The following is a 14,546-nucleotide window of genomic DNA, read 5'->3' on the forward strand; positions in this document are numbered from 1 at the left end:
CTGGCAGGGAGTCAGATGCAGCACTGCTGATGCAGAGCGCTATGATCACTCCTCTGAAACAGTTTATTAACGCCTAAATTAACTTCAAATGTAGAAACCTGCCGGCAGAATATGTTGGCTTTTATTATCCTGCTGCCTGCAGTTTGTAGCACAGACCTGAAAAACGCTAACATCTACTTCCAGCCGCCACCAACAGGAGGGGAAAACCCCCAAGAGGCCAGCGGGCCTTAGGTGGCCGTTCCACAGAGAGATAATCTTTGAAGGCAGGATGGTAATCTGGATGAACTGACTGCACAGACCATGTTTTCAGGAGGACTTTCTCACTTCAACATAGATTCTAACTACTTTCTACCCGCTGATTACAGCTAATATAGCAAAGCTGCTCTCTGCATTGAACACAGGAGCAGCAGAAACATCTGGACTGTGTAGAGCTTCTAATTGGTGCTGATTGAAGTTGAGGCAGCTGGCCAGACTGATGTCAGCTCCCTCTTAAGGAGCACCAATCTTCCTCACCTGTAGGTCAAAACTAAGCTTCACAGCCCAAGCCAGATGATCAACCCCAGCTCAGACCGGACCAGCGTGGAGGAGCTCAGCTTGTTCTTCTCTGCCGCTTACTTCTCTCTTTCCCTCTCCTCTCCAACCATTTATGTTTTTTGTTAAATAAATCCCACTTTAAGTTATCCTCATGCGTGGCTTCCTTTATTTTATTGTGACCCAAGAGCCAGGCCATAACAACTAGCATAAAAAATTAAGCAGCAGAAGCCTTTTTCCTGCTTCCAGCGTTTGTGGTCTGAACGTAGCATAAAACTTCAGGCGGACATAGGGACCCCTTTTTCATCATTCTATCTCTATTCTCCCACTCTGCAGAATCTGTTAGTTCAATCTCTAACGTTCTGCTCTCTCTGCTTTTTCTCATAGTAGCTTCATCTGGTCTGTTCCTGTTTGGCTGTGACTCCATCCTGGAGAGAAACATCAGCTGTGCTGCTGCCATCAACACCTTTGTTTCTAGATGTTGGAGCTTGGCCTGTTTTCCAGTGTAGTCCTGTTTCTCTGACTGTGACTAACTGGATGTGCTCTCTTCATCCTCTGACATGGGAGCTGGCTCGGAGCTCGTCTGCCTGGCTGTGTGTTTCCTGGACGGGGCCGCCTGTGGAGCTGGTTGACAGTTGCCTTTTGTATCTATGCTTCTTTTTCTATGTCTGCTTCTGTCTCCTTGAACCCCAGTGGGCCTCAGCAGATGGCCGCTCACACTGAGCCTGGTTCTGCTGGAGGTTTCTTCCTGTTCAAAGGGAGTTTTTCCTCTCCACTGTCGCTACAAGCATGCTTAGTGTCAGGGATTGCTGAAGAGTCAATGAGTTGATGCAATCAGCTGGTTTTCCTTAGATAGAAAACTTTTAATTAATTTGATTGGACAAACTCGATTTTTCTCTGTAAAATGCCTTGAGATGACTTGGTTTGTGAATCGGCAGTATAGAAATTAACTGAATAGAATTGTCATATCAGATTGTGTCAAGGTGGATTTTCTCGACATAGATAATTAAATCTTATATTTAACTAAAAGTTAAAACACAGTAAACCACAACCACTCAGTGAACCAATAAAGGAAGAAGTTTTGCAATTTTTTCCCTCTTCCTCTTTTCAGCCGACAGGAAACGTGTTTCTAAATGACACTTCCTAGATTTTAGTGACAGATGGTTTTCTGGTGACTGAACCAACTGAAGATGGACCAACAGTTTCTGTTTTTCCCCCTGATTCTGATCATATCAGGTAAGATCAACCCCTCAGTTAGTTTGGGTTTAACCGGATTCAAACATTAATATTTAAAGTGGAGATGAAACTCACAAGATTTGATAAAGAATACTTAAATGTCTGTAAATGTAAAAGTTTATTTTACTGCTCTTCGACTTTGAACTGAAAAATTATGTGAGTTTATTCTGGTAAAAAAAAAAAGGTGATTCCCTTTTTTATGTTAAATTAATAAAACTAGGAATAAACTAATCGGCTGTGAACTTTTTTCTGATAGTACATGATTCTTTCAAGATTCTTTTTAACATCAGTTTAGGGAAAATAATTATTATTATTGCATCAAACAAACCCGATAAAAATGTAAATCTGATAAAGGTTTTAAATGGGAATTAAAGAGCTTCATCATATTAATGCATTTAAACACATTTTCTCAGATTCAGTTTATTTCGTTTACAATTTGGTTTACAAAATCTTTATTTGTGAAATGATTGCGTAGCTTTGGTTTCAGAATTTTTATCTCATAATAAATTATTATCAGCATGATTATTCGGAGGACACAGTGGACTCAAGGTCATGTGACCAAATGTGTTTCAGATTTCAAAGGATGCATTTTGATGTCATGTGGGAAAATGCGGCCAGTTTTTATCGTTATATTGTTAGTTTCTGCAGCCAGTCTCTGATCCTCCTCCACAGGCTCCGCCTCTGTCGCCTGGAAGATGAAGACTCCCCTGATGGTCACTGCTTCCAGGGGAGAAGACGCAGTCCTCAACTGCTCTGTCCATCCCGACAGACTGGATTACTCTGACAAAATCACGGTTAAATGGGCCAAAAGTCAGGCAGAAAGTCCATTCTTTGAATGTTCTGTTAGGAACGACACGTTGGAAGGACCACATGACTGTTCAGTGTTAAAGTATTCCCTGTTTGGAGACCCTCGGAGGGGGGAGCTCTCTCTGCTCATCACTAACGTCCAGCTGAACGATGGAGGAACCTTCTTCTGTAAAGTGGAGCTGGTTGGAAACAGAAAATTACAAGACAAGATTCAGCTCGATGTGAAAGGTATGTTTTTATACAAACAGCAGAAGATCTAAAAATGTTTGATCTGATTAAAAAGGCTCCTCCAGTTCAGATTATTGGTTTGAACTGTCAGTCACCATGATGGGGGTGTTGAGGTCACTAACAGGAACTAACAGGTCACACCAAGCAAAATTGGTTAAAAAGATGGCATATTTTAAGTCCAAACAACTTCCACATTTGGTTTAAAAGTGAAAGGTGAAAAGACGTAATTTTCAGATCGTTGAAAAGAAAACTGTGTTTTCAACTATGTGGACTGAAGTGGGACATAATCAGACTGACCAAACACAACGACTATTTCTGAACTACGGTAAATAAAAACCATGACGAAAAGACCAGATTTAGCCTAAAGTCTACATGATGTCTGGTGTTTGGGGGGCAGGGTCTCTTCTAGGGTTGTTTAGGTCACTTAAAGGAGTGGTTCTGCTGGAGGTTTCTTCCTGTTCAAAGGGAGTTTTTCCTCTCCACTGTCGCTACAAGCATGCTTAGTGTGAGGGATTGCTGAAGAGTCAATGAGTCGATGCAATCAGCTGGTTTTCCTTAGTTGGAAAACTGAATCCAGTTGACTGGATGATCTGGTTGAACTGTGTTGTGAACTGGCATTATATAAATAGACTGAACTGAACTAAAGCCTCTTTCCCACTAAAATTATGGGTTAGCTTTGATGATGTCACGAGTGCGACAGAAATCAGGAAAGTAAACAATGGAGAGCAACATGTAAGGAAGCCAGGGTGTAGTCAGTGTTCTTAATTGATTCTCTCTAATATCTATTAGAATCCCTCCCAACAGTGCTGCTCCATGTTAATCAAATTTTAACCATTTTAATGCGGGTCACTTGAATCTTTTTACTCGCGTAGAAACGCATCAGTGAGCTGTTCCAACTGCCGCTAAAAGCCGATTGTTCCCGGGTTTAAGCAGGTTTTATCGGCCAGTAGGAAAGGGGTATAAGGGGACTGTTAAGATCACCTGTGAGGCCATAAGGGTCACTGTTAAGGTCAGTAATAGCGCTGCTAGCATCATCATTAGGGCAGGTCACTAATGGGACCATTAGAGTCTAATATAGGTCAATTATAGTCAGCAATGAGGCTGCTAGTATCATCACTAGGGCAGTAGGGGTCACAAGAAGGGTTGTTAATGTCACTAAAAACATCTTTAAGGGCACTACTAAGGGTCAGTAAAATTATTGTAAAGATCACTTTTAAGGCCATTAAAGTCACTACCGCGGTTGTTACGTTTAGCCATAAAACCTTTAGGGTCACTATTGGGCCAGTTAAGATCACTTATAAGACCACTGGGGTCACTGCTAGTATAGCAGTTATGTCAATAAGCTGAATTTAATTATACGGATCGCCTGGAGCTATTAAAGCAATACTGTGTAACTTCTGGAGTGACAGTGAGAGCCAAAAGTGGTATCTGGCATATCGGTTTTGAAAAACGGCATATGTCCGTTGGAACCGGCATATGCCAATTGAAAAACAATTCCAACTAGTATATGGCATATCATCTTGTGGCTCTAGGTGCTGCTTTACTTTTGACCCAAGTATTAACTTCACTTGTGAAATATTTCATGATTTTTCAGGTCAAAATGCAGCACTTGGAAACTAGAAAAGCACTTGGAGAGCCGTGTAGCTAAGTAGCTCATCTCCTGCCGACATATCGTACCTTCAAACCTACAGTTAATACCGCCCAATCTCAGACACTCTGTAGTGGGAGATACACAGGTAAGTGACCACGATCATCGGACAGAAGATGATTATCTGAGTTGCTCACTTACCTGGTTTAACAGTCCAGACCAAGAATGTCCCCAAGTGCTGCAGTCCCAGAGGACATGCTGGAAGCTGATCCTGGTCAGGGATCCAGAACAGGCAGGATCCAGATCAGGCAGGAACAGAAACAGGTAACAGGTAGCAGGATCCACAGGCTTCCAGGAGGGTTCAGAGTCTGACTGGGACCAGAAGCATGACCAGGTGGTGATCCTTTCACAGGAGCAGACAGGATCAGGTGCAGACAGGCAGGCTCAGTGGAAAAGGGTAGCCGAGACAGGACGTAGAACCAGAACTTGATGCAGGACTTTAAACTGGTCTCCTCCCTGGAGCCAGGCTTACTGGATAAAAACTGGACCTCCCCCCATAATGAGCCAAAAACCCAGAGGACTCCGCAGGGGAGGAAAACACAAAAACCCTCTTTCCACTGGCTGCTACGATCCAAGACACGAACCAAGGAACAAAACTAACAGACAGACTGACAGAAAGACAAGTAATGATCTGGCCCTGAATGCTCAGGCTGAACTGAATATAAACCAGTGGAAACAGGTGAGAGGAATAAATTATAATTGAGGCAGGGAGGGAAAATGACAGGTGAGAGGAATGACTAATTAGAGAGGAGCAAACAGGCCAGATCATGACATGGTTATCCGGATCAACACCAATATTTAATCATTCACTGTCAGTCATACTACGAACCTTCTCTAAAAATCCACAGCAAAGCAAAATCCATCTGTAACTTTTTTATTTTGAAAACGGACCAGGAAACCAACGCTGATAAAAACTTAACCTTCTTGTTGGAGTTAACAAAGCTAAAAGTTGTTGTTAGGCAACAAAACAGTTGGGATCAGACATATTCTCTGATTCTCTGATGTAGGATTTGGAGGGTTGAATGTTTCCTTGTCTTCTGGTTTTTGAGTGAGTTTGGTTCGTTTTACAACAGTGCAGTTAAACCTGGACCTTTCCTTAGAGGCCTTTGCCTTAGAGGCCAAACGTTGCACATTGTTGCTTTAAAGGCATTTAAGGTCACTACTATGTAGGGCTGTAGACACTATAGTTCAATTTAATTCATTTTTAGAGCACCAAAATTGTAGGTGACCGTAGACCAGCGGTCACCAACCTTTTTACAGCTGAGGGCTAATTCAGGGGCACTGAGTCACAGGAAGGGCTACCAATACAGACCTATGAATGGCAAGGGTCAATGTTCACCTAAACTTCATATATTATATACATATCTTTATCGTTTCTTTAAATTTATAATTTTCTTTTAGACATTTCCATTTTGAAATCGCTATAAATGCTGAAATGCCATATATGATTAAATGATGAAATGTCCTATAACCAAATAAAAAAAAGAAGAGCGACAGAATACAATGAAATTTCAAACATAGCTGTGTTGTTCTATTTTCAGAAGACTCTAAGGGCACCCCTTGTGGTCCTTGAGGGCCCCTTGGTGCCCGCGGGCACCATGTTGGTGACCCCTGCCGTAGACGGTGCTGCAGACAGTGTACACTAAGCATATTTCCTGTTTGGTACCTTACCAGCCTGTTTTGTTTGTATCAAAATGACTGAAGATGGAGCAGCTAGCTGAGCGAGGTGAGCGAGAACGCTGGGACCCTTTTTCCACCTGGATCTCTGCTCTTTTTGGCCCTCATGTCCCTCCGTTGTTGCACAAATTTGCCCCTGCTTCCTCACCGCCTCGGCCGTATCTAGACCCACAGCTAGTTCCTGATTGGCCCTCTGGCGTTGTGGCGTGGAATAACATAGCGCAGACCACGCTTCAATATTGAGCATAAATCAAAAATATCTGCAGCACACTGCTGGGGGAGGATAACCAGACCTTTAGGCTGGAAAGTCCTAGTAAACTTTAATCATCTGAGGTGTTTTTGTCCCGTCCAAATGGGAAGGGCTGAAAAACCTCTTGTGGAGGCGAGTTCAGGCTGTGGAGCAGGTGTGGTCCTGAGGACTCCTCTTGTGGTTTTGATGATCATCATAGATTAACCTCTTCTTCATTTCTTCTTAAACAGACCGATTCTCTTTAAATCCTGGATTCTGTAACAAGAACCCATCTGGTTCAAAGTTGATCTGTTTTCCTCCTGAAGCTGTTTCCCAGATGCTGCAGATCTCTGACGACACATTTCTATGATTTCTTTCACTGTTTTCCAGCTCCGCCTCACATCTTGAGTCTCTCAGTGGTGAATTCAACCTGCGGTCATTCCAGCAGCGCCTCCCGATGGCTGATATGCGAAGTTGAAGGCCATCCGGTGCCTAAAGTCGTCTGGCTGTCGGCCTCGAAGCGTCTTTTAGAGAACCAGGGCCACAGCTTTAAGTCTGGAGAGTGGAGCTTAAAGGGCTGCATCCCATACCTGCAGCAGGGGGAGGAGGTGGTCACCTGCAGGGCGGAGAACAGCGAGGATCATGCAGAGAGGAGCTTCCCAGACAGTAATACTCTGACCATGATCGTGATCGTGGTTAGTGCCATTGCACTGATGTTGCTGTGTCCAGTCTTCATCTGCATCCTCATCATCTGCCTCAGTGAGTTCAGATCCTGCCGTCCAATAAATCCCGAAGCTTGGTCCAAATTCTGCTTCCTAAGTTTACCGACTGACCTCTGATCTGATCTCTGATGTCTCTGTGGGTCTGTGAAGGAAACCATCGACGGCGGCGTCTCTCAGATCCTCCAGCTGATGGAGCAGAACTTCAGCCGGTTTACTCAGAGATCAGCTGTGAGTCCAGTCTGTTCATAAACACCAGAAATAACCAGTTTTAGCTCAGAGCTGAAGCTGCAGCAAAGATGAATCAGATAAATCATCTCAGAGCATCATTGAACAGAGATATTCCACACTGCAAAAACCATCTAGAAATACGTAAACATGTCTTAAATTAAGTGTATTTACCCTTAATTTGAGCAGGTTAATAAGATGATTTGTCAATGGATTTGTAATTTTACTCTTAAAACAAGATAATTAGATATGTATTTGAAATAAGACAATGCTATTGTTTTTTTGTCTTACTTCCATCCTCAATTTAAGAAACAATACACTTATTTTAAGAAGATTTAGATTTAAATATTTTAAAGCTGTGATACTGAGAGCAGGAAGCAATTAAAACCATACATGAAGAACTTCATTAGAAGAAAATTTGCGGATGTGTAATCGGTGTCTGTCTGTCAGCTTCACAGGTAAACTCCATGCAGAGCAACCAGCATCACGTAGATACAGGTGAGCTGACAGTTCCAGCAACCAGCCGTAGTGTAAACAGGGCAGGCAAACAGAAACGGGTTTGGTGGTGTGGATTGGATGAGTTTTAATCCTTGGGTTGATTTGATTTTAAGAGAATCTAAACTACTGTAAAAGTTAGTGGGAAAATCTGCTCCAGTTGTTTTTTTTTTGACTGGCCGGGTTATCCACAAAAGAAAGGCATCAGAGTAATGTGATTACATTTCTGAAATCCAATCTGGGGAAATTTCCAGCTCATAGATAAAAATAAATACACATCAGAATAAAAAAAGGAATCAGGGACGGTGATTCTTTCATCCATTTCTACACATTTTTCTCTTCTCTCTCCATCCTCTTTTATTTGTAGATAATTTCTACCTGCTGTAGATTTTTCTTCTTTCTTTTCAACTGATCTTTCCATCAGTGTTCCTACTTTCCTCCACTCTCACTCCATCGTCTTTCTATTAGTCTTCTCCTCTTCTATCAATCTTACACTAATCTTAAAGTCGTAGGGAAATCATATTTAAATGTCAAATCATTTTGGCTTAAACATGTATATAGATATACTCCTTATCAGACCATATTGTCCCAAAAGTTAGAAAATATCTATTTAAAAAAAAATCCTGTCTTTAAAATCTTTTTTTTTCTTCGTTATTTTATCCAGGCCAGTTAGTTCTACGTCAGCCTGAACACCTAAATTCGGCCAATCATATATCAACGCTCATCTGTCAATCAAATGTTTTCGGTCATAGCATCTTGATTCATGTGTCGCAGCTAATATACGCAACGGTTGAAACCAGAATCCTTTCCTTTCCCATTGAGTTGCGTCCCAGTGTTCACGGGGATGGACGTCTGTGTCTTCGGCAGGCGTAGAGCTAACAGAACTGGCAGCGTTGCGAGGCAAGGGCTCAAACATGTACGGCTGGAAGCCTTCTACACCAAACCAAGCTTCTGCCGCCCTGGCGTCCTCTTCCACAACATCTTCGTCCCCGCTTTCCTCCTCTAAATAAAAAATGGATGACGGAGGAGACTCATCCACGACCTCCGACACTAAACTCTCCTCCTCTTGCATGTTTCCGCTGTCCATAGCGTTCCTTGACAGCGTCGTTTCTAAATCACCAATTTAGTGCTACTTGGTCCCAATGGAATTTCCCATTGGGAACCTGCTAGCACTAAGTTGCTAACTGGTTAGCAAGATGCTTCCGACAAACCGGCCACAACCAAACATGCTTGCAAACCTTCCACCACAACAATCCCGCCCCCTTGATAATCGACCAATCACATTCAATTTATTCACTCGTGTAAAGTCGGGCACCACTCGAGAGAATTTGGAAATGCAACGGATGGAAAAGCCGCTTCCCTACGACTTCAAGGCAGTTTGCACAAGTTTACTGTTGCACCAAAAATGTGCACTATTTATTTATTGTTTTATCCTAATTTCTACAGTTTGTAGTTAAGCAGGAAAGGCTTATATTTAAGATACTTATTTTATTCAGCAAAGCTTGTTATTTTGTATTAAAATGAATTGCTGGATACGAATTTGTTTTCCATGTCTTCGTGTCACTCACAAATATGCATCTAATTCAATGCAAATTTGAGTCAAATAGTCAGTCAGTCCATCAAGGACATACGTCTTTCACTAGCCAGATGAAACATTTCACAAAAGATGTGTCCTTTCATACCAGGAGGGAGGCTGAGGAAGCTACAACTGCTTATCTCTTTCTTATCTCTCCTGGTCCTTCTATCAACCCTTGCTTGGAGGGCCCATTCCACCGTCCTCACAGGCTCTAAGTCTTCATTATTTTTATTTCAAAGTTCTCTGCAGACACACTGACTCAGGTTTGATGTTTGTCTTAACAGATGTGATGTATTCTGCAGTGAAGGTTCAGCAGTGATGAAGGTTTGATCTGCTGTGGAAGATCTGAAGAGGACTAGATCTGATCAATTACATGAAGAATGGTGGAAAACATGACAATCGCTTTTTTAGAGAACTTGAATGTGCTTCACTCTAAATCCACCAAGATTTATGTTTTGTAACATTTAGAAGAACAACCGAAAAATAAAATAAATGTAGTGCTTCTTAAAAGGAAGAACATTATGAAAATCCATGGACCTCTTTTTCAGTAGACTGTTAAATAACTCCAGAGTGTTTTCATTCTCGGCTAAGAAGCTGGCTCTTGGGACATGGAATGTCACCTCTCTGGTGGGGAAGGAGCCTGAGTTAGTGCACAAGGTTAGAAGGTTCCAGCTAGAGGTAGTTGGACTTACCTCGACGCATGGCTCTGGCTCTGGAACCAGTCTCCTTGAGAGGGGCTGGACATTCTTCCACTCTGGAGTTGCCCCTGGTGAGAGGCGCCGAGCAGGAGTACTTGTTGACCCTTCACCCCGGTGAATGAGAGGGTGGCCTCCCTCCGCATACCTGTGAGGGGGACAGGTTCTGACTGTTGTTTGTGCTTATGTGCCAAACAGTAGTTCAGATTACCCACCATTTTTGGAGTCTTTATGGGGGGTACTGGAGAGTGCCCCTCCTGGACACCCATCTCTGGTGCTCAAGTCACTGAGGTGGTTAAAAAGCTCCTCGGTGGCAAGGCCCCAGGCATGGAGGAGATTCGCCCAGAGTACCTTAAGGCTCTGGATGTTGTGGGGATGTGTTGGTTAATGCGGCTCTGCAACATTGCGAGGACATCAGGGGCAGTTCCCATGGATTGGCAGACCAGGGTGGTGGTCCCTCTATTTAAAAAAGGGGACCGGAGGGTGTGTCCCAACTACAGAGCAATCACACTCTTAAGCCTCCCTGGTAAGGTCTATTCCGGGGTTCTGGAAAGGAGGGTCCGTCGGATAGTCGAATTTTGGATTCAGGAAGAGCAGTGTTGTTTTCGTCCTGGCAGGATTCTGGAGGATGCATGGGAGTTTGCCCAACCAGTCTACATGTGTTTTGTGGCTCTGGAGAAGGCATTCAACCATGTCCATCAGGGGTCCTTTGGGGGGTACTCCGGGAGTATGGAATACCTGGCCCTTTAATAAGGGCTGTTAGATCTCTATGAGACCGGCGTCAGAGCCTGGTCTGCATTGCCTCGACTCCGACTTTCAGTGTCGTTGTGTCCTTGGGCAAGACACTTTACCTGCATTGTCTACTGATGGTGGTCAGAGGGCCCGGTGGCGCCAGTGTATGGCAGCCCCGCTTCTGTCAGTGAGCCCCAGGGCAGCTGTGGCTACAATGTAGCTTGCCACCATCAGTGCGTGAATGTGTGTGTGAATGAATGTAGTGTAAAGCGCTTTGGTCAAGTCTCCTAACTTGAATAAAGGCGCTATATAAGTACATGCCATTTACCATTGCCGGCAGTAAGTCGGACTTGTTTCCGGTGAGGGTTGGATTCGGACAAGGTTGCCCTTTGTCACTGATTCTTTCCATAACTTTTATGGACAGAATTTCTAGGCACAGCCAAGGTGTTGAGGGGATCTGTTTTGGTGGCCTTAGGATTGCATCTCTGTTATTCGCAGATGATGTGGTTCTGTTGGCTTCATCAGGGCGTGATCTACAGCTCTCACTGGAGCGGTTCGCAGCCGAGTGTGAAGCGGCCACGATGTGGATCAGTGCCTCCAAATCCGAGACCATGGTCTTGAGCCAGAAAAGGATACAGTGCCTCCTCCGGGTTGGGGAGGATGTGCTGCCCCTAGTGGAAGAGTTTAAGTATCTTGGGGTCTTGTTCACAAATTCGGTGAAGATTGAGCAGGAGATCGATAGGAGGTTAGTGCGGCGTCTGCTGTGAAGCGGGAGCTGTACCGGTCTGTTGTGGTTCAGAATGAGCTGAGGCAAAAAGCAACGCTCTCGATTTAGCGGTCAATCTACGTTCCTACCCTCATCTATGGTCATGAGCTTTGGGTCATGACCGAAAGAACGAGATCCCGGATCCTAGCGGCTGAAATGAGTTTTCTCCGTAGTGTGTCTGGGCTCTCCCTTAGAGATAGAGTGAGGAGCTCAGTCATCCGGGGAGGACTCAGAGTAGAGCCACTACTCCTCCACATCGAGAGGAGCCAGTTGAGGTGGCTCGAGTTTAGGATGCCTCCTGGACGTCTCCCTGGTGAGGTCTTCCAGGCACGTCCCACCGGGAGGAGGCCCAGGGGGAGACCCAGGACACGCTGGAGGGACTATGTTTCTCTGCTGGCCTGGGAGTGCCTTGGGATTCCCCCGGAGGAGCTGGACCAAGTGGCTGGAGAGAGGGACTTCTGGGCCTCCCTACTGAAGCTGCTACCCCCACGACCCGACCCCGGATGGATAGATGGGTGGATGGGTGGATGGGTGGATGGATGGATGGGTGGATGTTGTTTTCAGCCAAAAGGCTTCTCCGTTCCCTCACAAGATCCTCCCTCCCTACAGCTATTACCATCTACAACTCTGTAGGTGTTTTTGTTTTATCTTGAGAAACAGAATCAAATGCAAAATAATGCTGCAACTCGTCAGTAAGGATCAATATTTGCACCTGCTCATAGCAAGAAACTAAATTCTTTGTGTTTATTGGTTGTTTGGCAGAAGTCTCAATTATCAAAGTACAAATAATTTTGTTAGGTTTCTGTTATGTTTTTCTTTTGATATTCAGGTTTGCTCTTTGTTTTATATTTTTTTATGTTTTAATTCTTATTTTGTTGTGTTCCTTGGGTTTTTCTCAGTTACTGTCTCAGTCTTGGTTCTGTTATGTTTTTCTTTTAGTGTTCAGTTAGCTTTACTCCTTGTTTTCTAGTGTTAGTGGTTTTATTCTTATTTTGTTTTTTCTGGTTATTTTGAGTTCTCAGGGGTTTTTTTTGTTGCCCTCTGCTGCCCTCTTGAGTTCTCCTTATTTCTCTTGCTCCTTTCTTGTTTCTGCTCTGCTCACACCTGCTCCTAATCTGCTCGTTAACCCTCTCTTTGTTTCAGTCACCTAGAAATACTCTCTCTGTTCTGTTCTTCTTTGCTGGGTCCTCGTCTGTCTTCCTCCAACTCGTCTCTGAGCCTTCCTCCTGGTTACTGTTCTTCTCCTGATGACTCCATGTTTTTTTTTGGTAAAGTTGGACTTGAGTTTTCTTTTTTTTTATCTTTGAATTTTTGACTCCTGGTTTCTTGTTTGTTTTTTGAACTTTGTTTTCATTTTTGGATTTTTGGTTGCTTGTTTGTTTTGGACTTTGTTCTTTCAACCCTTCATTAAATCTACTATAATTCACCTCTGCCTGCCCCTCTGCTTTGGGTCGACTATCCTAAACCAAATCCTGACAACTTTGTTACTTCAGGAGAAATTTCTGCCGACTATACTTTACTGGAGTACGGAAGCCAAGAGAGGTCGTACTGGACTTTTTTTTTCTTTGCTTTCTCGAGATAACGACATAACTATGAACCATTTCAGTTCACTTCCTGTGGGGAGCAGCAGCCACTGATGATGCAGTTTTTCTCCTCAACACGGATCTGCTAGCCCCGTCTGCACTTCTTCCTCCTCTCCACAGAACAGGTTACAGGCCAAAAATGACCTCAGTCAGAGGAGCGTAATCTTTGTTGCTGTGATTTGTTTGACCATTTCAAGGTGATAGCTTGAAGACATGCTTTAAAAAAAACAAAGACGGCTGGTTCTCCCAGCCGGAGCCCCGATCACTGGTCCCATCTCTGAACACGTCAAACAGAAGCAGAGCAAAAAGTTCAAATTGCGATAAATAATATTAAAAATACCTGGACTATGAAACGTGGACAGAAAATTATATTTTTTAAATAAATCATAATTGTCATTGAATTTTCTAACCAATAAAAAAAAATGTTTAGTTTAATTAGATCATTTATGTGCATCAATTTTGATACTACGGAAGCCTAGAGTGGTCATACTGGACTGTTCTTTTTCTCCTTTACCTTCTCAAATAATGACATAATTATCTCGTTATCACGCTTAAACCATTAATTGATTTCTTGAGATAAAGAGATGATTAACCTGTGTGAGTAATGAATGAGGCTGGTCACCAGCCCTGGATTCCCAGTCCATCCATGCCTGCGGGCCGTAGTTGTGCAGTCGCAGTACAGCAGGTGCTCAAATAATCAGTTTTTTAGATTCCTTTTTCTTTTCCCTCATTGTCAGGTGGTGGTGGATGATTGGATTATATGGAATACAATAGAAACAAATCTGACTGTTTTTTAATGAACCTCTTTAATCTGGGTTCATTTTGGGGGTTAATCTTATATCTCATCTTATAGCTGTTACAGGCGTAACTCTAGCGCTGTTCTGAAAACACCTGGAGGCTTAAGTCTAAATGCTCATGAATCAGAAGTGGAAGCAAATCATCAAACATAGTCTCAATACCTAAAAGTTAAACAGCATTGCTTGACTTTCCTGCCATTGTTGTCCTACAGGAAGCTGTGAACTGGTTTGACACTGATGGACTTTAGCTTTGAGGCTGTTCTGTTCACATCCGTCTGTTTAGGGTCTGTTTCCCTCTTTTAAGCTTTTTTATAAATAAATAATCTTTCTTTTCTGCACACAATACAAATCCTCTAAAGAGTTTGCCTCATCCTATAGATGAGTGCTCATTCACTCTTTTTTTATTTTTTATTTCAGAGGTTATATGTCATACATTTTCCTCAGTATTTTATTCCCCCTTCCTGGATAAGGTAAATGTCGCCTTTATAACTTCTTTTTGTCTTTTTGATAAACAATAAAAGAACAGAGGTGAGGAGGAGGAATCTGGTGTAACTTTGAGCTTCCTGTGGTTTTGGTGACGGCTGCGGCGGCTGTGGTGC

At 43.2% G+C, this 14,546-nt stretch overlaps 1 protein-coding gene across 2 annotated transcripts; it reads left to right on the top strand.

The window, feature by feature from the left end:
* Window positions 1–1,685: 1,685 nt before the first annotated feature.
* On the top strand, window positions 1,686–10,985 carry LOC119796149 (sialic acid-binding Ig-like lectin 15). Of its 2 annotated transcripts, XM_038304569.1 has the most exons (6): window positions 1,686–1,767; window positions 2,440–2,802; window positions 6,747–7,115; window positions 7,229–7,306; window positions 7,754–7,801; window positions 9,659–10,985. In XM_038304569.1, exons 1-6 carry the CDS (start codon window positions 1,722–1,724, stop codon window positions 9,691–9,693), a joined length of 939 nt encoding a protein of 312 aa, XP_038160497.1. In that variant the 5' UTR covers window positions 1,686–1,721; the 3' UTR covers window positions 9,694–10,985. The 2 variants fall into 2 exon arrangements, 1 of the variants encoding a protein (XP_038160497.1); XR_005282424.1 differs by lacking the exon at window positions 9,659–10,985 and having other exon boundaries at window positions 7,219–7,306; window positions 7,754–7,780.
* Window positions 10,986–14,546: the final 3,561 nt, after the last annotated feature.

This window comes from Cyprinodon tularosa, unplaced genomic scaffold, assembly GCF_016077235.1.
Source record: "Cyprinodon tularosa strain WSP-4 unplaced genomic scaffold, ASM1607723v1 ctg538, whole genome shotgun sequence".
In the NCBI taxonomy this organism is placed as follows: domain Eukaryota; kingdom Metazoa; phylum Chordata; class Actinopteri; order Cyprinodontiformes; family Cyprinodontidae; genus Cyprinodon; species Cyprinodon tularosa.

Coding starts and splice junctions, on each gene's coding strand:
- LOC119796149 (XM_038304569.1), top strand. CDS start 1,722: ATGGACCAACAGTTTCTGTTTTTCCCCCTGATTCTGATCATATCAG. Junction 1,768..2,439: donor CCTGATTCTGATCATATCAG/GTAAGATCAACC, acceptor CCTCCTCCACAG/GCTCCGCCTCTGTCGCCTGG. Junction 7,307..7,753: donor GGTTTACTCAGAGATCAGCT/GTGAGTCCAGTC, acceptor TCTGTCTGTCAG/CTTCACAGGTAAACTCCATG.